Consider the following 26987-nt stretch of genomic DNA (forward strand, 5'->3'; position numbering starts at 1 on the left):
GTGGAGACCACATGAAAAGTCCCATATTTGCCAGCACAGTGGGACATGAGCTGCCCTGGCATTTTCAGTGGCAGTACATGAATCAACTTGACTATAGACAGGCCAAGGAAACAAGACCCAGCAGCCTCATTTGCACTTCAAGAATTTTTCTTTTTCTCTTTTTCCAGTGAAACATCTTAACAAATATTGGTCTAACCTCCTTTTCCTGCCATGGCAGGGCACAGACCCACCTGTCTCACCAGACTTTTGGAACCCCGCTCTTGAAAGCTTTATGGTAACTGGTAAGGGTTATGAGCTCCACAGTGCCAGGAAAAGGTGGTGGAAACTACAGAGAAACATGAACACAAGAGTGAATCATGGATAGCCTGACAGAAAATACTCTCTGGGGTTAGTTTACTGATGAACTGGGCAGCCCTTCAGAGTCCACAAATACTCCCGAGATCCTCAGAGAAAACTACATGCATTTCCTTAAAGTAATCCTATTCCATTAAGTTCTATTATTATAACCATTTTTTTATTGCTACCAGGGTTATTACAGGCACTCTGTACCTGTATGACAAATCCAACACTCCTGAGGGCCATTTGTCACCCTCTGTTTTGTTTTTTTGGATAGAGGTAGAAAAAAAAATGAGAAGGAAGGAAAAGACAAAGAGAGAGAAAGGAAGAGAGTCACTTGTTGCACTGCTCTACTATCCATGAAGTTTTCCTACCTGTATGCAAGAACTAGGGGCTTGAACCCAGGCCATCACACATGGTAACTTGTACATTTTTCCAGCTGCACCACCACCACCATGCCATTTATCCTTGATTTTAATTTTATATAAATTATCATTCATTTTTATACCATTTACAATATATCTTGTAAAGCTGGTAGTAACTATTACCTTCTTTTAATCAGAATTCTCTAGATTTTTTCCAATCAGAGTTTCTTAGTTCAGACTTCAAAATCCACAGCATTCTTTCAAATTGTCTCTACTAGGATAAATAAAATCTACTATATAGCAAGCTTTATGTGTTACAGCTATCTTATTCACTATGCCCTACCCCATAAGGTCAGACCACCATTGACTTCACTTTGTTGATGAAAAAAAAAATGAAGTTCAGATGTCAAATTGCTCATCCTGTTATAATAGCTACTGAATGGTAGCAAAATTGAATCTGGTTTAGATCTTAGTCCCAGAAAACTGCAGAGTATGACTTTCTGCAAACACAGAGCTGAAAGTTTTGAAGGTTGGGTCAAGATAGTGGAAAGTTATAGAAATATCATAACTTGGTAAAGGTTCAGGACCAAAGGGTTCTGGAAGGATATGCAGAGAGAAATTTAATGTAGGGCTTGACAAATAACAGGGCTATCATCTGAAGTTGTGTCCTTTCAAATTTCATATTTTGAAACTTTCACATATGAATGCCTTGGGAAGTGATTGTAGACCATGAGGGTGGAGTTCTCATGAATAAAGTCACTGACCTTCCAAAGGAAACCCCAGGGAGTTCTCTTTCTCCCTTCTACCATGTAAGGACATGGCGAGGAGACTGCCATCTATAAATCAGGATTTAGATTCTCACTAGATACCAGATATGCTGACATCTTGATCTTAGAGTTAACAACCTCTAGAATTGTGAGAAACAAACCTGTATAGCTTATAAACCACCTAGTTTATGGTATTATGTTATACCACAACCAAGACAGGTACCTTAAAAAGAAAAGCAGAAAAGCAGGTAAATACATAATGAATAGTAACCTTATACTTTTTTTTTTTTTTTCCCTGTTTTGGTTCCTCTCTGAACAAACTATGTATGGCTAGAAGGAGAAGAGTCATCAGCATTGCAGGGAGATTTACTCATGTAAACCCCACCTATATACTTGCAAAACAATGTAAATCCAATACTAACAGAACATTTTGGAATGATACCTTTAAACTGAAATTTTTGGAAGCTCTAGTTCTAAGCACTCAAGTCATTTGGAAAATATGTTTAGCTTCTTCACATGGACTGGAGTACTGAGGGTATGGAAGGGCTCATGTGTAGGCTTTTGGGAATATAATTACTGATCTCTATAGTATATGTTAAAATTGAAATATAGATGTATTATAATGACTATGTTTTATTATCACTGTTGTCTTTCTTTTTCTTCTTTTTTTTTAATTATCACTGTTTTCTTCCCCAGAATCTTAAACCCCCCCCCCAATTTCCAACAAGCGCTATATTTGCATTATAAAATACCCATCCTGGGTGGTGGTGCACCCAGGAGAGTGTATCATGCACAAGGATCAAAGTTCAAGTCTCCTGTCCTCACCTGCAAGGGGGGAGCTTAGAAAGTGGTAAATCAGTGCTGCAGGTTTTTCATTCTCTCTCCTTCTCTGTCCCACTTCATTCTCAATTTCTTTCTGTGTCTATTAAAAAAAAAATGACCACTTGAAGTGATCAGGCTCCAGTGATAACCTCAGAGACAATAAACACACACACACACACACACACATGTCCTGCATCTCATTTCCTTAGAAAGCTAGCTTCTCTGAGCTATAACATGATATATATATGATGATTCTTTGTACTAATATACATGAAATCAATGCAGTTACCATGTAAAAGGACATTTCAATGGTGCAGTGCCTTCCCATGTCCACAGGATCCAAATTGCAGTCACTTCCAGGAGGGAAAATGACAACAGTTGCCAAGTCTATGGGGCCTTCTCTAATCCAGTCTCTACTCTATAAATATAACAATTTTATTTAATGATCACGATGACTTTTTCATTTGCTCAGTTACTTCCCGGTAAAGTCTTTTTTTTTTTTAATTCAAAGTTTCCACTTCACCATCTGCTGAATGTTGCATCATACTAAAATACTTGATTTGATCCGCTAGCTTCTATGAAAGTGTTTTCAGTCCCTGAGTGATGTAAACTTTTCTCTTACCTGAATTTCTTTGTCAGGATGCCTATACCTGTTGTAAATCCCATCCTTCCCCACTTTCCTGGTCTCTCCTATCTTATCTTTTGGACTGAGGCATTATTTTGTCAGGAAAACATTTCAGGGCCCTCTAGCTTGTCTCATGACTCAACATTGAATTCAAAGAACCTCTATCTTCTGATATGCCAGTCGGAAGTCAACAGATTGTGTCTCTAAAATTTCCACTGGGCTGCTAGCTCCTCTGTCTTTTGTTGCATGCCCAGCATTTGACATATAGTACAAAATTAATCACTGCTTGTTGAGTGCATAAATGAGAGCCCCCCCCAGATGTAAGAAACACTATCCAAGCAGAAAGAGAGACAAGAGGATTTTTTAATGCACGAAAGCCCTGCAGGGACTCTGGGTAGACCCACAGAGAGCAGGAAGAGGCAGGGGTCCTGCAAACTCAATAAACATCTGGAAAAAAAAAAAGTCCTAAAGACCCAAGCTTCCTCACTGCAACATTCCTCAGGGCCTCCTTCCTGATGATGAAGAAATCAAACTGTCTCTCCAAAGGTCACCTTCAGGGGTCTATTGCAGGAAGGAAAGTGAGTGTGGCAGGAGGAAGGAAGAAGAGGAAAGGCTGCTTGGTCTCCACCTGAAAGATCCTGCCTTGGGATTAACCACCATCCATAAGGGAAAAAAAAAAAAATTTTTTTTTAAAGGAAAGACTTTGAGAGAGTCAAATCATATCTTAGAAAAAAAAAAAGAAGAAAAAAGGCTTAAGAAAAATGAATGATTCCAGTAGTTACAAAGTTCTCTGTTGACTATCCACAAGATAAAGAGTTTACTTTGGCCTTGCTGGCAGGCCTTATCTGCCAGGCCCATCCTCAGCTGTTCCCCAGCCCACCCAGGCCCCAGGATCCATGAAAGTACTGCTCCCCCTCCCATGGAGAGTCTCTGTGCTCATGGAGGGCTATACCCTCCCTCACCGGCCCTTGGACTCCCCATACGTGTTTCGGGCCATGGACACCATCTTCTCCTCACATGTGATTTTAGTATCCTTGAGGATGCTGTACCACACCATACCCGCAGGCCGAACTTCCTCACTGCGGCAGAAAAGGTAAGGCGTGGTGTCCACTCGGCTCTGGATATAGGCGCTTCGAAGGAGGTTGGAGCAGTGGCTGCTCACCCTTTCTAGACGCCGCAGAATCAGGTGAGCCTTCCTGAAAGGTAGGAGGAGACAACAATGAAGGAAGACAGCCAGATCCAAGGTTAGACATTTGTGGTGGTGAATAAAGGTCAATAGACAAGTGAATACTTCTTGGGCTAATAATTTCCTGTCCATGTATGACCTGAGCCCAAAAACCTTTACAGAATCCACCTTGAAGTCTGACAGAGAGGTATAACCTTTGACCTAGCACATTCAGTTTCTAATTTTTATTTATTTATTTATTTATTTATTTATTTATTTTTAAGATTTACTCATTTAACAAGAGAGATAGAAGGGATGAAAGAAAGAGAATGAAAGTATCATTTGAACACTTGATACTGGGGATCAAATTTGGGATCTCATGCTTGAGAATCCAACACTCCAACCACTGTATCGCCTCCCAGCTTGTGAGCCCATTTACATCTAAAATATAGAAGCTATAAGGTCTTTTTACAACTCTAAAGAGGTAGAAATTATCTTAGCAACAACTAAAATGTATTATTACTACATCATGCACTAGACATGGTAAGTACTTCATACATATACTTTGCCATGCAAGCAGCCTAGGCTGGAGCCCCCAGTACACCACATGAGAGGGTTAAGGCAGTGAAGGGCACCTTGGTGCTGTGCCTTTCTCAAGTCCTTTTTGTCTCTCTGTCTCTCTATATATATCTGAAAATATCAGCCAGGCACAATGAAGTCCCAGTGATGACAAAAACAAACAGAAACAACACTTTTGCTTGGTATTCACACAACCCTGAATATCCTTTAAAAAGCATTTTTGTTGGGAGTCGGGTTAAGCGCACATGGCGCAAAGGGCAAGGATCAGCTTAAGGATCCCGGTTCCAGCCCCAGGCTCCCCATTTGCAGGGGAGTTGCTTCACAGGCAGTGAAGCAGGTCTGCAAGTATCTATCTTTCTCTCTCCCTCTCTGTCTTCTCCTCCTCTCTCTATTTCTCTCTGTCCTATCCAACAACAATGACATCAATAACAACAATAATAACTACAACAATAAAACAACAAGGGCAACAAAAAGGAATAAATAAATATTTTTTAAATGAGTTTTTTAAAAAACATTATTGTTTCATTCACATTTTAAGGGTGTAAGGAGTGGGTTGTAGCACACATATACAAGGACCTGGGTTCAAAATCCCAATCTTCGCCTGTAGGGAGGAAGCTTTAAGAGCAGTGAAACAAGGGGCCGGGTGGTGACACACCTGGTTGAGCTCATGTATTACAATGTGCAAGGACCCAAGTTCGAACCCCCAGTCCCCACCTGCAGGGGGAAAGCTTCATGAGTGGTGAAGCAGAGCTGCAGGTGTCTGTCTGTCTCTCTCCCTATCACCCCCTTCCCTCTTGACTTATGGCTGTCTCTATCCAATAAATAAAGATAATAAAAAAGAATTAAAAAAAAGAGCAGTGAAACAGTACTATAGTTATCTCTCTTCCACCCTGTCTCCCTCTTCCTTCTTAATTTCTCTCTGACTATCAAACTATAAGTAAGAAAGTAAATAAATAAATAAACATTAAAATACAGTTTAAGGATATAGAGTCTGAACTTCATGAAAGTGACATAACTTAATCAAAACCAAACATCAGTTGTCTACTGGAATTGGACATTTAGATCAAAGACTAAACACCCATAAAAATCCATCTTTTGCTTTTCTAATTCATTCCCACTTTTATTACTTAGCAGGAAATCTTGCCCTCTGTGCTTCTCTTTCATGAGTCTTCATATACATGTCCTCACTCAGAATATCTCCATCTCATTTTTCTCATCTCTAAAATGGTGATTCTGGTCTTACCTTAGTCAGATGAATATGAGATAAACTCTGACAAATGTCCCAGACATGCTAAAAAGGAAGTTCTCCATAAATAATAGCTACTATTATGAATAAATATTCAGAGGATATGTGAGGATGGGAGTTATAGTGAACACTAGTTTAAGTAGGAATGACTCCTATGGTGGTGATCCATACACTTAGCCAGGTGCGCCACCACCTGGCCCCCTGTACTGTGATTCTGGTCATAAGGAACTTGCATTGACCTTAGCTGATGTGCTTTCATTAAAAATGTAGAAACTGAGGCTCAGGCAGGGAAAGAAATTTTCACTTCCCTGGTCACACTTCAGGCAACTTCAATGTCAGGGTATCTGCTTCTGTTTCTTTTTAACATGTATCATATTTATTTATTTATTGGATAGAGACAGCCAGAAATTGAGAGGGAAGGGGGCGGCAGAGAGGAAGAGAAACAGAGAGACTCCTGAAACACTGCTTCACCATTCGCAAACCTCTCCTCCTGCAGGTAGGGGTTGGGGGCTTGAATCTAGGTCCTTGAGCATTGTAATATGTGTGCTCAACCAGATGTACCAGCACCCAGCCCCCTCTGCTCCTGTTTCTGTGTGGAATTCTATTTTCTTTACATTATTTTATCTCAAGATACCCAGAAGTCCTTAAAGGGTGTCTCCTGCTGCCTCCTCATGCCCCTGTGAAACTCCAGAAGGGAAGGCATTTTATGACAACAGAGGGAGATGGTGTTAGGCACCTATATAGTGACTGGAAAAGGGCCAGGCTTATGTATGTAAGTTCTGTGGTCATGATTTATAAAGTGCCTTTCAGAAAGTCCTCTTTGTAAAGTTCACTACTTGGGTGGAATATATCCTGAGGTGCCAAGAATTCATAGCTTCATAATCACACTGGAGTTGTTGGTCTATGCACTATTTTCCCTTCCCACGGGCCAATGCCTCCCACAAAGGAGTATGAAGAGTTTGTTTTTCTCCTTCCATGGATACCTTCTGATACTTAATGGTACTGAATACCTGAGAAAAATACTCAGAATCTGTATGCCTTCTTCTCCACTTGAAAAATAAGGCTGCTGTGAAGTTAAAGAAAATAAAAAGTCACCTGTTGCTCATTTATTGAGCAATTATGATATGTCGGGGCTCTTGATTCAGTAGGGAAGACAGACAAATGTAGAGTTACAATACAAGTGGTAAGTGTGATGCTAAAAGGATACACAGTACTGTAGGAAAACCAACAGTGGTTATCAAGGTTGAAATGAGTATGTCTAGGAAGTCTTCATGGTAGAATGGGAACTCATATTGAATCTCATAAATCAGTAAGGCTTAGGTCATATTTAAGGAGGAGGTCCAAGGCATAAAAAGTGACATATACAAATGTATAAAGATTGCATAAAAGTTCTGATAATTTATGCTGTGATACAGTAGGCAACTGGGGACACAATAGGAAACTAGAGGAGTTTTTCTAAGCATTGGAGCTTAGAAAATGGGGGATTTTTTTTGTGTGCGTGTGCATAGTAACAGTGTACTTCACAACCCCCAGATCGCAGGCATGTTCTAGCCCTGTGATATTGAGGGTCTTATTTAACAGTGGTGCTGCCACATTCTTTTCCTCAAGATGAGGATAATAGCTGTATCTATCAAAAAGTCTTATTTTTTCCTTCTTCTTTTCTTTAAATGATGGAGACAGAGAAAAAGAAAGGGAGAGAGGAGATGCCTAGAGTTCATGAAGTTTCTCTTCTGCAGGTTAGAGACTAGAATTTGAACATGGGCTTTGCTTCTGGTAATGTGTGTGTCTTACCACATGCACTACCACCAGATTCCACCCTTCAAAGTATTTTTTTAATATAAAGATGTATTAGTGAATCTATAACAACTCAGTGTTTTTTATGTGTATTGTCTCTAAGGGAAATGACAGAGTAGGTCTCAAGCAGCAAAATAAGAGGTTCAGGGCTGGATTGACTAGAAATGAATTAGGGGAGGACAAGATTGGCAGCAAGAAACCATGAAGAAGACACATCAAGGTGAGAAGTGCTTCCTATCATCATATTTAGGGTTTTATTTTTTGTTTCTTTTGTGGCTTTAAAAAAGATACTCTTTCTGTTTCTGCATCTATATATTGAATAACAATATTATCTACATCCTAGGATTATATTAATAATGAGGATTAAATAAACGAATGCATTTAAGACTTTTTAGAAAATTGATTGGCATACAGTAAGACTGTGGTACAAATTAGAAAGTCTCATCAATACCAACACCATCATCATCATTGTCATTTGTGTATTGATTTAAACCTTCATTATCCTTGTAAGTCAGCAATAGGGGACAGGCAGAAATTGTAAAAAGCCTCCATTTAGGAGAAGAGTGTTAGGCTGGAGAGCACATACAATGCTATTGGGGTATAAAAAGAGAACAGCTAAGTACCAGTTTGGAGGGCATAGAGACATCTTCCCAGGGATATAGAATCAGAGTTAGGTCTCCAGTGATGAACCAAATTTTTCAGCCAATTGAGAGGATAAAGAAAATAGCCCACTGGTAGTTGCAAATGGAGAAGAGTATAAACTACCAGTTGTTATAAATGATCACTGCGAAGAATGGGTTAAAACTCAGTCAGTTTGGTAGAGATAAGACTATCCAGGCTCTTTTAAGTCATAGTGGAAGTATTTTAGTTTTTGGACTATGGACAATCATTGTTTGATCCAGACAATCATAAAACAAGCCACACATACTAAGTGAGATTGAAAAGGGAAATCCCTCCAAAGACACAGTCATTTCCTCAGAATGCAACGAGAGGAAGTCTCCCTTTGCATAAAGAGAGAAGCTAAAGTTTGAAATACGAACATCACTTACCTACAAGAACATCTTAAGTTACAAGGAAAAAAAATCCATGTTAGAACTAGTGCTTCTTCTTCTTTTTTTTTAAAGAAGCATTCTTTATTTTCCTGCTTTCTCTTTATTTATTTATTCCCTTTTTTGCCCTTGCAGTTTTATTGTTGTAGTTATTATTGTTGCTGTTATTGATGTCATCATTGTTGGATAGGGCAGAGAGAAATGGAGAGAGGAGGGGAAGACAGAGAGGAGGAGAGAAAGATAAACACCTGCAGACCTGCTTCACTGCTTGTGAAGCAACTCCCCTGCAGGTGGGGAGCCAGGGGCTGGCACTGGGATCCTTATGCCAGTCCTTGAGATTTGCGCCACATGTGCATAACCTGTTGTGCTACTGCCTGACTCCCTAGAACTAGTGCTTCTTAAGGTACAGAGTTGAGATGAACTATTTTGGATCTGGAATCCTAAATTCAAACCCTTGCTTCAGAACTCACAAATATGAGAGTCATGAACTAGTTCTTTAGTATCACTTATTCTTGGTAAAATCTTTAGTAAAATGTGATAGTGACTTGGAAGAATGAGATAGCATGAATAATGTGCTTGGCTTTCAGTAAATGTAAGCCAAGATTCAAAGTAGTCTATCATAAAGAGTTGGGCTTCAAAATGTGTTAGGGCAAGACACTTCTCCACCAGACTCAATTTCCCTACTTATAAAATGGGAATGGAGATGTTTATTTTATAAACACTGTTGTTATATGGGAGTGAAACAAATATCATGGGCATAAGCATGAGAACGCATACATAGTAGGCACTAGACCAATGTCAGTTTGCTTAACTGTCTCCTGATCTTTCTTCATTATGCACAGTGCCTCAGCACCCTGGTTTGCATTTGGATGACAAAGAGAGAACTCAGAAAGTGAAGCTATTGAGGAAGTGTTGGAGGCACTCAAAAGCTGGAGAGGAGGTGTGGGGAGTGGGAACTTACAAGAAAGAGGGCTGGGTAATAAATTGTAAGCAATGAAGATTCATAAATCAAAGGCCAGACATGCACCAAACTTTCCCTGGAGGGGAAATCCTAGGTCAAAGTGACCACTTGTCTCAAATATCAGAAATGAAATCTTCCTTATTGGAGACAGGACCCAACTGTCAGAGCTAGGAAGCAGGAGATGGATGAGGGACACCACATTTTAATTTAACATTGTATCAGCACTAAAGGCTGAGACAGAGGGTGCATGACTATTGAAAGAGTCAGGGACTGAGTTCAGAGGCAACTTGTCTGGGAAATATAGAACCTCTGACTGACCATTCTATTCCCAGCACCAGTTACCCAATCAACTATTACTAAGAGGAGCACAGCGTGGAAAAAAAAAAAAGAAAGAAAGAAAAAAGAGTCAGTAGGAAACATCCCTGGTGAACTTTCTCCCAGCTCTTTGCTTTTCTGAGTTGAGCTTCAAAATCTATATATTAGTTGACCTCAAGCTTAATGAGAATAAGGGGCAAAAAATTAGACCATAGACTCCAGAAGAAAAGAGGGCATGTTAAGGCAAGTTTTGACCTTGTTCAGGCTACTCTGGTCAAGTTAGAGGTGGAGAACCCTGGTTAAGAACTTCTGGTAAAAGGTACCTATGCAAATTGAAATCAGGTCATTTTACTAAAGGTCATCTCAAAACAAAAACAAAAACAAAAACAAAAACAAAACTCCTGCAGAAGCGCTGAAAGCAGGAAGGGACAGTGTCCCTGGAAGGGGAAATCTAGGCAAATAGTTATGTTTATCTAGTAACTGAAAACAAGTAGAGAAAAACAGAATGCCAAGATGACAAAGGCTATAACTGATTGAGCACTATATATATATATATATATATATATATATATATATATATATCCACAAAACTATTCAGCATTTTCAGTGCATTTGTACACACAATTATAGAGTTCATACTATAGTCCTATTCTTCAGATGTTAAAAGTGAGCCTTAGGTTGCTTATATGATTTAATAAGAGTTGAGAGAGAATAAGAATAGCATCTAAGGTCCCTGGTTCAATCCTGGGAACACTGTATTCCAGAGTTGAGCAGTGCTCTGTTTATTTTCTCTCTGTCATTATAATTACTTAAATAAATATAATATAATGTAACTGAAGAAAAAAAAAGAAGAAGGAAATTAACAGAAAGGCTGGGTGGTGGATTGCCACACATGTGCAAGGACTTATATTCAAGTCCCCAGTCCACTCCCACAGTGGGAAAACTTTAGAAGCTATGGGACAGTATTGCAATATATCTCCCTTTTTTCCTCATTTTGTTTCTGTCATGAAAGAGAGAGAGGGAGAGAGAGAGAGGCCAGGCAGTGGCGCACCTGGTTGAGCACACACATTACAGTGTGCAAGGACACAGGTTTGAGCCCCCAGACCCCACCTGCAGAACTGCAGGTATCTCTCTCTCTCTCTCTGTCTCCCCCTTCCCTCTTGATTTCTGACTGTCTCTATCCAATAAATGAATAAAGAAAATAAAAAAGAGAGATATTTGAAAAAAATGACCACAAAGTATTTTAGAGTCATGTAGGCCCTGAAGTCTAGTGATAATCCTAGTGACATTTTTTTTTAAGAGACAGAATTAACACAAGTCAGAAATTCAAATCTTGAGTCAATACAGTATGTCAATAACTGCACTGCAACCCATTAACTCCCTAGTAAAATTTTTTTTATATTTATTTATTTATTCCCTTTTGATGTCCTTGTTTTATTGTTGTAGTTATTACTGATGTCATTGTTGTTGGATAGGACAGAGAGAAAAGGAGAGAGGAGGGGAAGACAGAGGCAGAGGGGGAGAAAAAGATAGACACCTGCAGACTTGCTTCACCGCTTGTGAAGCGACTTCCCTGCAGGTGGGGATCCAGGGACTGGAACTGGGATCCTTAAGCTGGTCCTTGCACTTTGTGCCATGTGTGCTTAACCCGCTGAGCTACCTCCGGACTCCAGTAAAAATAATTTTAAAGAAATCTAAACTAGGTTCTCTAAGTATGGAATGGATCCTCTCATATCTCCATGGAAGTTAACCAAATCAATTAGGTTTCAGAAGGAGTTGTTCGTAGTCTGTTTGGATTGATATCAAATAGCAAAGATTGAATAACTCACAAACAATGGAAGTTTTATTATGCACAGCTCCAGAGGGTGGAAAGTTCAGGATTATGACACAGGATAATTCAGTGTGTTGGTGGTGAAGGTTTGCTTCCTGCAGCTGGTAATTTTTAGCTGTGCTTTCTCTTGGTAGGCAAGAGGTAGTGGCAAGAGAGTTCTCTGGGATCTCTTTCACAAAAGTGCCAGTTCTATGAAAGAGGATTTCATCTCCATGACCAAAACACTGCAAAGCCTGTACCTCTCTAATACCATCACCTAGAACTTTAGGTTTACAATCTATGAATTTTTATTTATTTATTTATATATTTATTTTTATTTTATCTTTAATTTTTAATTTCTTTATTGGGGAATTAATGTTCTACATTTGACAGTAAATATAATAGTTTGTACATGCATGACATTTCCAAGTTTTCTGTATAACAATACAACCCCACTAGGTCCTCTGTCATCTTTTTTGGACCTGTATTCTCCCCCCACCCCCACCCCAGAGTCTTTTATTTTGGTACAATATGCCAGCTTCAGTTCAGGTTCTACTTGTGTTTTCTCTTCTTACCTTTTTTTTCAACTAATGACTGAGAGTAAGATCATCCCATATTCATCCTTCTGTTTATGACTTATTTCACTTAACATCTCTTCAAGCTCCATCCAAGATGGGCTGAAAATGGTGAAGTCACCATTTTTAATAGCTGAGTAGTATTCCACTGTGTATATAGACCACAACTTGCTCAGCCACTCATCTGTTGTTGGACACATGGGCTACTTCCAGGTTTTGGCTATTACATATTGTGCTGCTAAGAACATATGTGTATACAGGTCTTTTTGGATGGGTATGTTGGGATCCTTAGGATATATCCCCAGGAAAGGAACAATCTATGAATTTTGAAAGAAGCTAAATAACAGGAAACTAGTCAAATTTAATGGAAATAGGTGTTTAAATACAGTTTATTTATTTTTTTTTAAATTTATTTATTTTCCCCTTTTTTTGTTGCCCTTTTTTATTGTTGTTGCTGTTATTGATGTCATCATTGTTAGATAGGACAGAGAAATGGAGAGAGGAGGGGAAGACAGAGTGGGGAGAGAAGGATAGACGTCCGCAGACCGGCTTCACCACCTGTGAAGTGACTCCCCTGCAAGTGGCAAGCTGGGGGCTTGAACCCGGATCCTTAGGCCAGTCCTTGTGCTTTGTGCCACATGCGCTTAACCCATTGCACTACTGCCTGACTCCCACAGTTTGTTTTTAATATAAAAGAAATCAATGATTTGATTCGCAGGAAAATTCTCTCTATGGGCATCTCATGAGCAAGAACCTAAGGTGACACAATTGCCAAAGCATCAAGTTCCTGAGGTGAGAGGACTACATTCACTGATTGTACTTATCCTTCAAGTTCGTGCTGGGATTCCATCTTTCAGATCTTGATCTTGTCACTATCTAAGCTATGCTTTTCTCTTTGTTGTTGAAGTGTTATGATCAATTTTCTGTTGACACTCATAGTCTGTTCCCCCTTAGTTGTGTGCTATTTTAGAATGCAGTGTGCTATTACAGATAGATCACTGGATTGACAGTAGAAGAAAATATATTGAATTTCACCTCTGATATTTATTGGCTGTGCAACTTGAATAATTTACTCATCTTCATTGATTCTTTGTTACTTAACATTTGTAATTTTTGTTGTGGTGGAGGCCACACACATGCATAATTTCACCATTCCCAAGCAGACTTTCTTTCTTTCTTTTTTTTTTTTCCTACTGAGAGAGGGAGAATGACAAAAAGAGAAATAGCAAAGTATGTAAGTTTACTGCCAATGCCATGATACTCCCGGTACCAGTGTTTAAACCTGAGCCACAAGCATGGTAAGGCATATGCACTATTCAGTAAACAAACTATCTCTCTGGCTCTCTGTTGTTTAATATCCAAAACCAATTGTTTCAAAAATTAAAAACCAATACAAATGATTTTGGACTGAAGACAAAGGTCACCAGGTAAAGCAGGTACCTTGGCATGTGCACAGCCCATGTTGAAGCCCTAAAACCAAAGAGGAGAAAGTGCTGGTGCTATGGTGTCTCTTATGCTCTTTGACTCTCTCTGTCTCTCAACTGAATGAGAAATAAAGAATCTCAGAGTAGCAAAATAGTCTTTGTGGGGGGCCCTGACTCCACATATAAAAATTATAAGTTCATAATAGGTGCTCAACTAATGTTAATATTCCTTAGTGGGGGTAGATAGCACAATGGTTATACAAAAAGACTTTCATGCCTGAGCTTCCAAAGTCCCAGGCTCAATCCCTTGCACTACCATAAAGCAGAGCCAATCAGTGCTCTGGAAAAAAAAAATTCATATACTATTCTTGGATACTGTGCACTCCCCTGATGTCCATCTTTTAGTTATGCATGAAGGGATTAATAAGGATAAAGTGATTTAATCAGAGAAAATTCCTAGCCCTTATCATTCAAAATACAGAATGCTATAGCAGAATAATAAATGGGATGACATGGTACAAGAACATCACGTGAAACTAAGGAAGTAATCAAGGAAAGAACAAAATGTTTATGAAGACTTGTTTATAGTAGCAAAGAAATTGACAGAAACCTAGCTGGTCTTTAAGTATAGAGCTAAATTAATGCATGATGCATTCACATAATTATCTGGCTATAGGGCCCTTCAAAAATATTTAGATATGTATTGATGGGGAAAGAATTGAACTGTTAAGTATAAAAGGGCATTCAAAAAGAACAAAGTGTGCACATTTGTTAAATGTGACATATTTGATGGAAATTAAACTGTGGTTGGAGCTGTTGACTTCTGTAGATTTCAGTTTTCATATTCATATGCCTATTGTTATCATATACATTGTTATAGCTGGAGAAGCTATGTGCATAGCATATTGCTTATTATTTTATCTCCGGATTTGAATTATAATGTGCAGCAATTCAAATATTTTGCTTTTAATTTTACATACATCATTATTATTTGGATATTATTGAATAAAAATAACTTTTATAATAAAGTACAACACATTTTAATTATGAAAATATCCATACTTACATATATGTTTTCAAATAAATATAATGGATTTATATAATGAAGTCATGAACTGTCATGTGGTTACTTTCAGAATAAACCCACATCAAATTTTGCCTCAAATTACTCTCACTGTACAGAAAACCTGAAGCTTTTACTACATATTCCAGGTTACAGATGTGATTTTTAAAATCACTAGTGAAAAATACTTACATGTGACTCAGTCTATTCGTGGAATTTTTTCCTCAGTTGATTCATTCCTGAACTGAATGACTGATTCTCAGCTAACCTCAAATTATTTCAGTTTGGAACTGAGAGACTTCAAGGTCATGACTAACTTTGTTACATTATCAGTGGGGTAAAAGGTCTATGGTATTACATTTGTTTGTATTTATCCACTATAAAACAGCATTAATGATAAAGTATGCCTTAATTTAATCTAATAATAGATTACAAAAAGAGAAGAATGCAACACTAAAAACATGCAATCATTTTGCATATTTCATCACAATGTCAGAAATGGCAGAATATGCAGGAGAAGTTAAAAGCATGCCTCAGATTATAGGGATAAAAATCTCAGAAGCTAAAGTTTGCTCTTGTTTTCAAAGTCCTAGAAATCATGAGTGTTGATTTATAATCTCTAGGGAAAAAGTTATTATATTATTGAACAAAAAGAACTGATAGACATCCCAGATATGCCTGTTTTACTAGGGATACAGCAACTACAATTCATAGAATGTCTCAACTATTTTCAGATGGGAAAGATTTTTATGTTGCCATGTGAAGAAAATTTTGGGTGGTGGAGGCAACATAATGGTTATACACAAAGACTCTCATGTCTGAGTCTGCAAAGTCTTGTGTTCAACCCCCCTCTTATCACCACCACCATAAGCCAGTGCTGAGTAGTGCTCTGGTAAAAGAAAGAAAGAAGGAAAGAAAGAAAGGGCAAGAGAGAGAGGAAGGAAGAAGGAAGGAAGGAAGGAAGGAAGGACGGAAGGAAGGAAAAGGAAAAGGGAGAAAGGAAGCTAATGTGATATATCTGAAGTTTATGTAATGTTATAAACCAAAATTATTGTCACTGCTATTATTATTATTTAGATATAGACTGAGAGATAGAAGTGGAGAGAGTGAAAAAGACCACAGCACCAAAATTTCCTTTAATGTGGGGTCAGCCTCGAACACAGGACATATATAAGCCATAACAGAACACTATCCAAAATTATAATGATAAAAAACCATTTAGAATTTCAAAAAGAAATTTTGCTTCTTTCCATTTCCTAATCAACACAAAGAAATCAAAGTATAATGAAAGAGAAAGAAATACCAGATTGAATCAAGCCTGTGATGATTTCTGTGATCTATTAGCAATGTCTGCCATGGAAGAAAGGGGACCTACCACCTAACATCATAAATAATAGCATTCCTCATCTAGACATATCAATTCCACTGAAATAAAATCTCTTCAAGTCCTTGTTCTCTTCTCCCAACTCTATAATTTAAGTCAAAAATAACTAAGAGGATTTAGAAGGCCAAGAGTGGTCAAGGATGTTCTGAATGGAGCAAATTCTGGTCCCTGGCCACCTATGAGCTCAGGTTTTCAAGTTTCTTAATAAGAACCGTATGTCTGGGACAGCTGGGTGTCAGCAGGTCTTCACTGAGCAGCTGTTCGCAGTAACCTGTGGTTGCCATGGGAATCAGACTCTGGAGGACATTGGTCTGATAGATTTATTAGGTAGAGGTAAGAAACATACTTTTGTCACTCAATTTTACAGGCATATATGACCACAGATCTGGAGAAGAGCGGAGCACATTTTTGGAGCTGGGCGACTATAGGTCAAGGAAATCATAATAAGAGCTCATGCCATGATATTAGTTCTCAGTGTGCTCACAGAAAAGCCCTTTTTACCTTTGTCACCTTAGACCTCTGAGAAACCGGAAGTAGCGGACTGGAGATGAAGGAACACTCTGGGTGTGCCAGTTCCTTAGACTCTGTGACCTTCAGGGCTTGCTGTTTCCTTGACTTTCCAGTTAGAAGGGAGTTAAGAGTCCAGTCTTTTTTATATTATAAATAAATTCCAGATTAAGGGGTAGGATTTGTCCATGGTGACCTAGCAAGTGAGCAGCGAAGCAATGACTGTGAGGGTAAGTTTCTTCTATTTCTCTTTCCTGTGTACTTAACGCTCTGCACACTTGCTAACACTTGAAAGGGCTATGGTAGAGTATTACCCAAATTGTTCCTCTGTTCATATTTTATTTATTTACTTGTTTTTTTGGTGTAATTGGGGCTTTGAACATCACTTTTTTACTGCTCTCAGGCAAAATTTTCCATACTTTAAAATTTCAAAGAGAGAGAGAGAAAAAAAAGAGCAGGACACTACAATGCTGAAATTTCCCACCAGTGCTCTAACGCTCCCGTATGGTGCTGGGGTCTGAACCTAGACATGAACTCAATCAGGTGAGCTATCTTCCAACCCCTGTTTCCAGACTTAAAGCTTACTAGGCATTGGGGTTGAAGAACAAACTCCCGAACAAGTCTCTAGGAATCCTGACTTAATCTTTGTAGAAGTGTCCAGTTTTTGTTTTGCCTTTTGTCACTTTCCTTCATTCCCTTGCTCCAGTGAGACTTGTATTTCTGACTGAAGTATATCCTTTACCCTGCTTCCATGTCTTTTCACTAGCTGTTCATTTTTAATAAGAGTACCTTCCACCTTTTTACCCAGAGAATTTTCTTCATCCTTTAATTATAAGTAAAACTATTGCTATCTTCTTTCTCTAGGGACTCCTCCTTGAGCTCTAGGTCTGGATTATCTGCATCCAGAACCTTGTTACTGAAAGTGTGATTTTGGGAGTTATAACCTACATATAAATATATGTATATACACACACATACACATACATATATAATAACCTAAGAGCAAGCTAGAAATTTAGAAATTAGGGACAGTGTACTTGGCCACTGAGTTAATGCAAGGCTTATTTAAATAAAAAAAGAAATTCCAGTATTACTGCACTAGTTCATCCCTGTTTTACAGATAAATAGTCTGTGGGCCAGAAAGGGTCAGAGTTCAAGGTTGCACAGTGAGTTCATTAGCAGTGCTATGATGGATTAGGATGCAACTGCCTTAGATTCTTGCTGATATGCCAGTATAGGATATTGCAAAAATCTCAGATCCCCTCCAGAGACTACAAAGAAAAAAGAAAGAGGAAGCTGGGTGACATGAGTGGGGGTTGACAGGCAAGTGACTGGTGACTGGTTTACCAGAGGTTAGCAGGTTATCACAGTCCATTACTGAGTGAGCTGTCCTGCCTCTGTGGGCGGCCAGGCAGCACATCTAGAAGATTTATGCCCTTTAGGGCCTTAAAGGATCTCACAAGGCTATAAAGATAGAGTCAGCAGTGGAGTCCCTTTGCCTTGTGGGAATGCCCAATAAAGTAGGATGTCTTTACCTATTCATGGACAAGATGGCAGCCCAGATGACCAAAGGAGCTTTTGGAGCTCTATACTACTGCCTGCCTGTCTGCTCTTTTTCAGCTTTAATCTAGAGACTTTCATGTGTGAGAAAGTCATACTCTAGGATAACCCAACAAAACAGATAACAGATAAGACCCACCTCAGGAAGAGGATCCCTTCTACACTTTTTTTGTTGTTGTTGTACCCATTCATTGGGGAAACTGACTATCCTTCCTAGCCGACTGAATCCACATGGATCCCAGTCACTTTCAAAGCCATTTAACTGGCTACGGAAGAAGGGCAAATGCTAGAAGAAGAAGAATTGGATATAAACAGAGGAATTGATAGGGAGGGCGGGAGGGAGGGAGTGAGAGAAAGAAAGAGAGAAAGAGAAAGAGAGAGAGAGAGAGAGAGAGAGAGAGAGAGAAAGAGAGAGAGAGGCTTGCCTCACCACTCCTGAAGCTTCCCTTATAGGTGGAGAGAGTTGGGAGGGGGGTTTGAACATGGGTACTCATGCATGGTAAGATGTGCACTCCATTGGGTGTACCATCACCTTGGCTCCTGGTCTCTCTTTCTCTGTCTCACACACATCAGTCAAGTATTTTTTTAAAATTTCAGAAAATTTTGCAGAATTAGGGCCTAGCCTAAAACCTAGCTTTTATATAAAACTCTGCAACTCTGGGGGCTGGAGACTGTTGCACCAGGTTAATGACTCACATTACAGTACACAATGACCTAGATTCAAGCTCTTGGTTTCGTGTGTGTGTGTGTGTGTGTGTGTGTGTGTGTGTGTGTAGCTTCACAAGTGGTGAAGCAGGTTTGCAGGTCTCTCTCTGTCTCTTTCCCTTTCCATCCTCCCCTCAATTTCTCTCTCTATATGTATCCAATAAATAAATAAATAAATAAATAAATAAATAAATAAATAAAAGCTTTGTAACTTTGGCAGCTCATTTAATCTGATAGAGCTTGCTATTCCTTGTCACTCGTGAAATGGGGCGGGGGGGATACTGCACTATGTCCGACTCACAATTACCTGTAAAGTATCTGACCCAGTTTACTTAGTAAATCCTTTTAAACTCAAAAATGTTGCAACTGAGTATTTCCAGAAGGCATATGATTTTCTCCAATGCTACTGATGTGATCCTAGCCCAGAATACCACACACTATCTTGCCTGGATTATCAGCACAGCAGTCTCCATGGCCTCACTACCTCCCTCTTGTTTTGAGCCCTCTAGTCCATGCTTCCAATTGTAGTCAGAGGAATCTTTCTCCCTTGAAGATCTGATAATATCGTTCCCCTGTGAAAAACACTTGAAAAGCTTCCCATTACCCTAGGGAGATAATCCAGACTCTTTAACCCTACTTAAAGGGCATTCAGGACTGGCCCCTGCTGACCTCTCCCTTCTTATCTCTTACCACTCCTGCTGTCACACACTTTGCTCCAACTACATGGGAATTCTTTCAGCTCCTCCAGAAACAGTGTAGAAAGAACTTCTGTAGGATGTAAAGAGTTCCGACAGGGCAAGGGAAAGGATTGTAGGTAGTATTCTAGTTAACCACAGACCTAGCATTAAACAATGAAGCACATTTGGAAAAGCAGTCAGAGTCACTTTTTCATTCTCTTCCAATCCTCCGGATGACTTTTTGTAAAAGGAAGTTTTGGTTTAGTAGTGTGTCTTTAGTGTTTCTTTGACACTTGTTAATCTCTCTTTTGAAGGCTCCACTAGAACAGAACAAGAGTATTCTGTCTGCTTTTCTCTTTTAATTGTATTGAGTGTTTATGTTTACTTTTCTCTTAAGAGTACATAGTGCTAGTTTTCCCTTTACAAGGTGATACAATGTTTTCTTTCCAAACTTCCTTTCTTTTTTCAATTTTTACCAAACCATTTGGGAATTTTTCAATCTTCTCCTCATCTACAATTTATTAGCATTAGTTTACAATAGTGTAAGATTTTAGGAGTATAATTTCACACACACACACACACACACACACACACACACACACACACACACACACACACACACACACACATCTCAGTATTCACACTAATAAAATTCCAAATGGAATTCTCTGCTTACTCTCTTATACTCTCTTATTTTCAGTAAGAAGTAAATCAAAGGAAGAAATGGCAAATGAAATGTGTGTGATATAGTGTATGAAAAAAAAGAAAGACAGAAGAAATAAAAAAGAGAAAGGTAAAAAAAGAAAAAGAAAATCATGAAAATGGCAAGAAAAATAATCAAAATCTGAGTGGGGAAACTTGCTGTAATATAATATTTTCAATTCTGAATATTTTCCAGGAATATTCCTCTATTTTTCCTCTCCCTTTACTTCCTAGACCTCTGTTTACCCTTTAGATCTCAGAGTCTGCTGAGATTGGTCTTACTGAAATCAAGTGTGTCTAAGCTTCATTTTCTCTAAGCACCTTTTTTTTTTTCATTTTTGTTCTGATATGGCACTTAACACTTCAGCTCTTTGTAGTTGCATATCTAGTTATGTGCAGTAGTACTCTACTAGTTGGCAGAGACTATTTCTTTTTTTTTAAATATTTATTTTATTTATTTATTTATTCCCTTTTGTTGCCCTTGTTGTTTTATTGTGGTAGTTATTATTGTTGTTGTCATTGTTGGATAGGACAGAGAGAAATAGAGAGAGGAGGGGAAGACAGAGAGGAGGAGAGAATGATAGACACCTGCAGACCTGCTTCACCGCTTGTGAAGCGACTCCCCTGCAGGTGGGGAGCCGGGGTTCGAACCGGGATCCTTATACCGGTCCTTGTGCTTTGCGCCACCTGCGCTAAACCCGCTGCGCTACAGCCCGACTCCCAGCAGAGACTATTTCTAGCTTATCACCATTACAAGTCAGCAACCAACATGTAAAAGATGTTTCTAAGTATGCACTACACACAAAAAATGAATACTGCTATTTCACACAAAGTATGATTTGTAGATAGCATTTCATATGCTGCTCTATGAAGCTTCAGAAGATAGCAGTTATAATTTAACTGTATTTGACTCCTCATAGTACCTAACACAGTAGATGACATAGGCACTAATGGTAACAAAAAATGCCATGTTATTACACACATTGAATTTATGAATTTAGTTATGGTCACCAATGGACTTTACTCTAGAAAAACTCAGAAAAACTTGTATGAATAGCTCTGGACTAGGGGTAATGATACAGTCACTTTGCCTCTCAGTATTGTTGGTTAGGATAATTCTCTCTTGGAGACTAAGCTTCCCATCTGTAAAACCATAGGCAGAAAATGGACAAAGGGAGTGAGTGATTTGATTGAAAGAACACTGACTTCTCTGTCCTCTCCTTCTTCCCCATATAAAATTCCAGCCATCCACAAAGCTAAAATGTCAAGGTTCTTTCATTTGCTCCTACATTTTCCACCTCTATACCTGACATGTTAAAGGTGACCACCACCTTTCTTTCTTTCTTTCTTTCTTTCTTTCTTTCTTTCTTTCTTTCTTTCTTTCTTTCACTTACTTACTTATTTTTGATAAAGCTTATGGGGAGTAGGTCCAGAAAGTTCAAATGAAAGCAATGAGAGTCTATCAAATTTACACACTCATACCTGGGCCCCAGCTCATCCTCACTCCTCCAAACAAAGTCACCAAACTTCTCATAGTGAGAGTTGTAGTGGTGTTGGACTCTGAACAGCATTGAGGCAGACACTTCCATCAGTGTGTTGTAGGCAGTCTGTTGCTCTTTTCCACTTGTGTAGCCATTATACAGGTTGTAGATTTTGTCAGCTATCTCTGAGGAGGAAGAAGTTCAAGCACAGATCATTGGACTATAGGAGAAAGGGAGGGTGGGAGCATGCTTTGAAATAAAGCAAGTACCTTCTTGCAGAAATACACTTGCTTAGTCTTTGGGGGGAAGAATACAAAATTTAATTCCATCTTGAGTAAACCACTGACTAGGAGCATCTGGTTATCCTATTTATCAATTGGCGATAACCATGTCTACCCTGAAGGTACATCAGGAAGATTAAAATAAAAAAAAATGAATGTAAAGGACTTAAAGAGCCTGGGTCAGAGTAATTTTGAGTTCAATTACTAGTATAACTATGGTACCCATGTTTTAACAGCAAATTTCAAAAACAACAAAAGCTCAAATTAACTGTCTTTGGTCTATCTCAATAGTCTCCTTTAATCTCTTTCTGTTGTATTTCCAAGATATTTATATGATCTATTCTAATGGACCTACATTTAAAAAAATCTATCAAAGATCATACAGGATACAATTTTTCCTTTTGGTCATGGCCAGGGCTTCAAAGCTTTGAACCTACTTTTCTAGATAGAAAGAGGGAGATGGAAGAAGAAAGAAAAAGTTACCACAACACCAAAGCTTTCTTTAGTGTAGTGAAGGCTAGGAACAAACTCAGGTTGTGCTCATGAAAAAGCAAGTATATTATCCAAGTAAACTATCTTGCCAGCCTGAAAAATCTAGAACCTTATGTTTACCATTCACAGCTATTTCTACTTTTATTTTGGTTATTCTTACTAATCAGTGTTACTCTCCTGAGTATAAGTAACTTTCTTTTACCTTTGAGAGTTCTGTTCAAAATTCACATACGTGACCTCACCTTACTGTTAACAGTGGTTGCCTCTAGGACTCTGGGGGAGTTGAAGTCAGGATGGGTGGGGTATTTCCTTTGTGCTGATATCTATATTGATTTTTATTTTTCTAAGATTTTTTAGCAGTGAACATGTATGTTTTGAAAACTATAAATTATCAAAAGCGCTCAAATATCCTTCACTTTTGAGCTTTACTGATTCATCAATGCCTCTTGTCTAGTAGTACACAAAAACACATATTATATAATCTAATCAGTTACTGAACAATTTATAAAAAAACATCTCACTCTCTCCATAGGCTTTGTACTCCTTAAAGTTGGAGATGATGCCCTCAGAAAAGATTTTTATCAACTTGAAGTGGAAAACCAAGACTCATGAGCACATATACTAGACCTGAGGTAGAAATTATATCAATACATAACCCATAAATTAAATACATAGTGAATATGACTCTATTTTTCTTAGTTGATTTGCTCTGTGTTTGCAATTCATGAGCTAGAAACAGCAAAAAGTTTTAGTTTTGTGTGCTAACTCCTTACAATTATTGACTGAAGCTCTGGGATGAGGATTCTGAAGCTATCCTGGGTTACTTGGAAAAGTGTGCTATGATTAGCGAGTGATGCCTGTCATGATTACAGTATTGTGGGTTGGCCTTCCAGGTATGACTGATTTTCCAGGTCAAGCATAGATTCAAGTGAAAGAAAGCGGTCTCTAAGAAGTGTACGCTATGGTGCAATATATAGTTATGGGGATCTGAGTCCCATCTCATGATTACACTCCTCTAAGTCAGAACATTAAGTATATAAAAAGAGCAGGTTTTCCCACTAGCAATGAATGGTATTGTTGGTCAGCCTCAGTTTTCTTCATGGCTCTTTCTTTTCTCTTAGTTCCTTTATTTTCTTCTCCTGGCTTCAATGTGTTCATTGTAAGAAAGGTGGTTGTTTAGTGAATATTGGGTGTAGAATCTAGAGACATAAAATATGAGTTACTCAGAAATTGAAGAAACAAGTCACCTACCTTCTGCCTTGTTGTCATCCACCAGTGGACAGGCTGTCCTAAGGGTCACTGTGCTGAGCTCTGAATGCCTCCCTCGAGTATCCACAGCATACAGAGTGAACCTGTAGCACAGCAAGAAAACAGCACCAGGCTGTGATTTTTGAGAAGTCCCTATGAGTTGCACATGAGTCCCCATGAAATGACCACAAAGACAACACAAGAATACTGCTTGAGGAATTCAAGGATCCACAGGTTGTGGAATAAATGATTTTAAAAATGATCATTTTAAAGTGTATATTGATCAACAACTACCTGTTGGGCACTTAAATTCTTCTTTGGGGGTAGACAAGCCTATAAGACAAAGATTTCCATCTCCTGTATTTTACCAGTGAAGAAACAATCTTAGACTGTGCATATTTTCATGGTTTCCCAGTTACTAGGGGACAGAGAAGACTGGGTCCAAGGCTTGAGAAGTGAACATTCCAGTGTGAGTGAACATATCATTGTTGCATCCCTTCATTTACTCATTTAAAATGTATTAAGTATTATATGCTAGACGTTGTAGGTACTAAGGTTATAAAGGAGGTCAAGAGCATCAATGTCTCTTCTTGCCAAAATAAATCAAAAAGTAAGGTAATGGTAAAAATTAGGTAGTGGTATGTGTGTTGGAGATTATAATAGGATAAAGTGCTTAAGACAAGATTTCCCACAAACCTCTTCCTATAGAGAGATGAGTTTAGCTGAGACATGAATAATGGAGGAGTAATAATAATTAAGAAACTGAATTGTGAGATAAAAACCTGGAGAAAAGACACTATAGGTAGGCAGAGCAGTGTGTGCAAAAGTCCTGAAGAGAGAAGATTCCCAGGCTGTTGGAGAAACAGAGAACTGGTGTAGCAATGCAAACTGAGGTGGAAGATTAATAGGATTCTTGTAGGGCATGATAAGGAATCTCGTAGCCATTCTGGAGACAAAAAATAGACTTGTCATTTGGTGATGTAATTTGAAGGTCCAGGGTACTCTGGAACTTGTATATACAGCCTGTGAAATATTTGAAGAGAACTGGTAACCCATAGATATGGTATATTTGAGTTCAATCAAGGGAAAAGAATTCTATCCAGGACAGTAACCATTCTCTGGCCTACCCTGATGACACCCTCTGGCTCTTCAATTTTATAGATCACCAGGTTATGTGGTTTAAACAAGATAAAAAAAATTAAACAGAGATGATTCGGAAGAGAAAGTGAGCTTTAGGGGAAGGAAACATTCTGAACAGAAGATTGAAGTCTAAGTCTTTGCCATGCCATCCTTTCACCAGCTGTCAAATGTCAAAGCAGTGGTATAAATTTGTTTCATTTTTATTTATTTTATTTTATTTTTTAAAATTTATTTTTATTATTGGATAGAGACAGAGAGGGAAATTAAGAGGTAAGGGGAGATAGAGAGGGAGAGAGACAGAGAGACACCTGTAGCCCTTGCTTCACCACTTGTGAAGCTTTCTCCCTGCAGGTGGGGACTAGGGGCTTGAACCTAGGTCCTTGTGCACTGTAATGTGTACACTTAACCAGGTGTACCACTGCCTGGCCCCATTATTTATTTTTTCTGTATTAGGGATATGCATTTTAAAAGAAATGCTTCCCTGGGATAGCAAAGGCAGTACATTTAAACTGAGGAAAGTATGGGAGGCTAAGTGGGTAGGATTTTAGTATCAGAAGAGAAAAGCTGGGCTGTATTTTGACACTGTTTTTTCATCAAACACTTGTGTTTCTAGGATGAGATATTTCAATTCAAGTAAAATATGCCCTTCACTAAGTGATCCAGGGACACTTTTCTCTTTAGCCAAACAGCATGAATAAAAACATTTTAGGGAGTAAGTCATTTTTTAGATTTTTAAGCTATAAAATCTGGACAGGATCTTTGCTTTCCCCAACTACTGACTGAGCATTCTTTGAGAAGTTACTTCACTATGTCTGAGCCTCAGTCTTCACACCTGTGAAATAGGATGAAGTTGTCCATGTACTAACAAGTAGAGGGTTAAGACTCAATGACATAAACAATTATAACAGATCCAGTTCAATGTTTGTTCCTAGAAATCAGATCCTATTTGACTTATGAAAGTAACCAAATTTGTCAGTGATGCCTCAGGCCACCCTGCAGGTGGGGGCAGAAGAGTGGAGAAGGAAGAAGATGTCAACTTCACAAGCTGAGGTCAAAAGTCACAAGGCCATGAGCTTTCTGCCTGTCTCATCTGTAATTGTAGAACTGTTCCAGAGACACATCTGAAAGCTGTTAGAGAACCAGTCAGGTCCTGAGGTGGGGGGGGGGAGACTATAAGGGTGACTATTTGAGGAGAAGAAAGTGACGGAGAAGGGCATGTAAAGGAAAAAAAGAGAGACTGAGAAACAGACATATGTACATATCCAGAAAGCAGAGTAAAAAGGTGGGTGAGAGAGAGAGGGGCTGAGGAAGGCACAGCCAGACCTCCATATTTTTCAGGGGATCAAGAAGAATGCCAATTCTCTCATGTGTACAGATCTTTCATCTTTTCTGCCCACTGAGACAGGCTGAGATTTCTTTGAATCTGAACTCTTGAGTCCTCACTAATTTCTACAATCTAATCTTTTTATTTTAATTTTTTATGAAAAGGAAACATTGACAAAACCATAGGATAAGAGGGGTACAACTCCACACAATTCCCACCACCAGAACTCTGTATCCCATCCCCTTCCCTGATAGCTTTCATATTTTTTAATCCTCTGTGAATATGGACCCAAGGTCATTGTGGGATGCAGAAGGTGGAAGGTCTGGCTTCTGTAATTGCTTCCCCGCTGAACATGGGTGTTGACAGGTCGATCCGTTCTCCCAGCCCATTTTACAGGCAAAGAAACAGAGACCTAGAGAGGAATATTTACATAAGAACCCATTATCAGGTATTGAGAGATAGTTCACCTGGCAGAGCATACTGTGTGATGACATGCCTCCACATGGAAGCACCATGGGTGGCACCAAACTAGTTCCATGGATGGTAGTACAGTGCTGTACTCTCTCCTTTCTTTCTCTCAAAAATGCTTG

At 38.8% G+C, this 26987-nt stretch overlaps 1 protein-coding gene across 4 annotated transcripts in view; it reads right to left on the reverse strand.

Annotated features, from left to right (window-relative positions):
* Window positions 1-3260: 3260 nt before the first annotated feature.
* The window catches only part of ASTN2 (astrotactin 2), a 1286255-nt gene continuing 1262528 nt past the window's right edge, over window positions 3261-26987 (reverse strand). For all 4 annotated transcript variants that reach the window (XM_060200048.1, XM_007521936.3, XM_060200047.1 and 1 more), the window contains 3 exons: window positions 23937-24037; window positions 21914-22097; window positions 3261-4111 (listed from right to left, as the gene is read on the reverse strand). In XM_060200048.1, coding sequence (XP_060056031.1) covers window positions 3874-4111; window positions 21914-22097; window positions 23937-24037 — 523 coding nt within the window. In that variant the 3' untranslated portion in view covers window positions 3261-3873. The remainder of the gene's footprint in view (window positions 4112-21913; window positions 22098-23936; window positions 24038-26987) is intronic.

This window comes from Erinaceus europaeus, chromosome 10 (assembly GCF_950295315.1).
Source record: "Erinaceus europaeus chromosome 10, mEriEur2.1, whole genome shotgun sequence".
In the NCBI taxonomy this organism is placed as follows: domain Eukaryota; kingdom Metazoa; phylum Chordata; class Mammalia; order Eulipotyphla; family Erinaceidae; genus Erinaceus; species Erinaceus europaeus.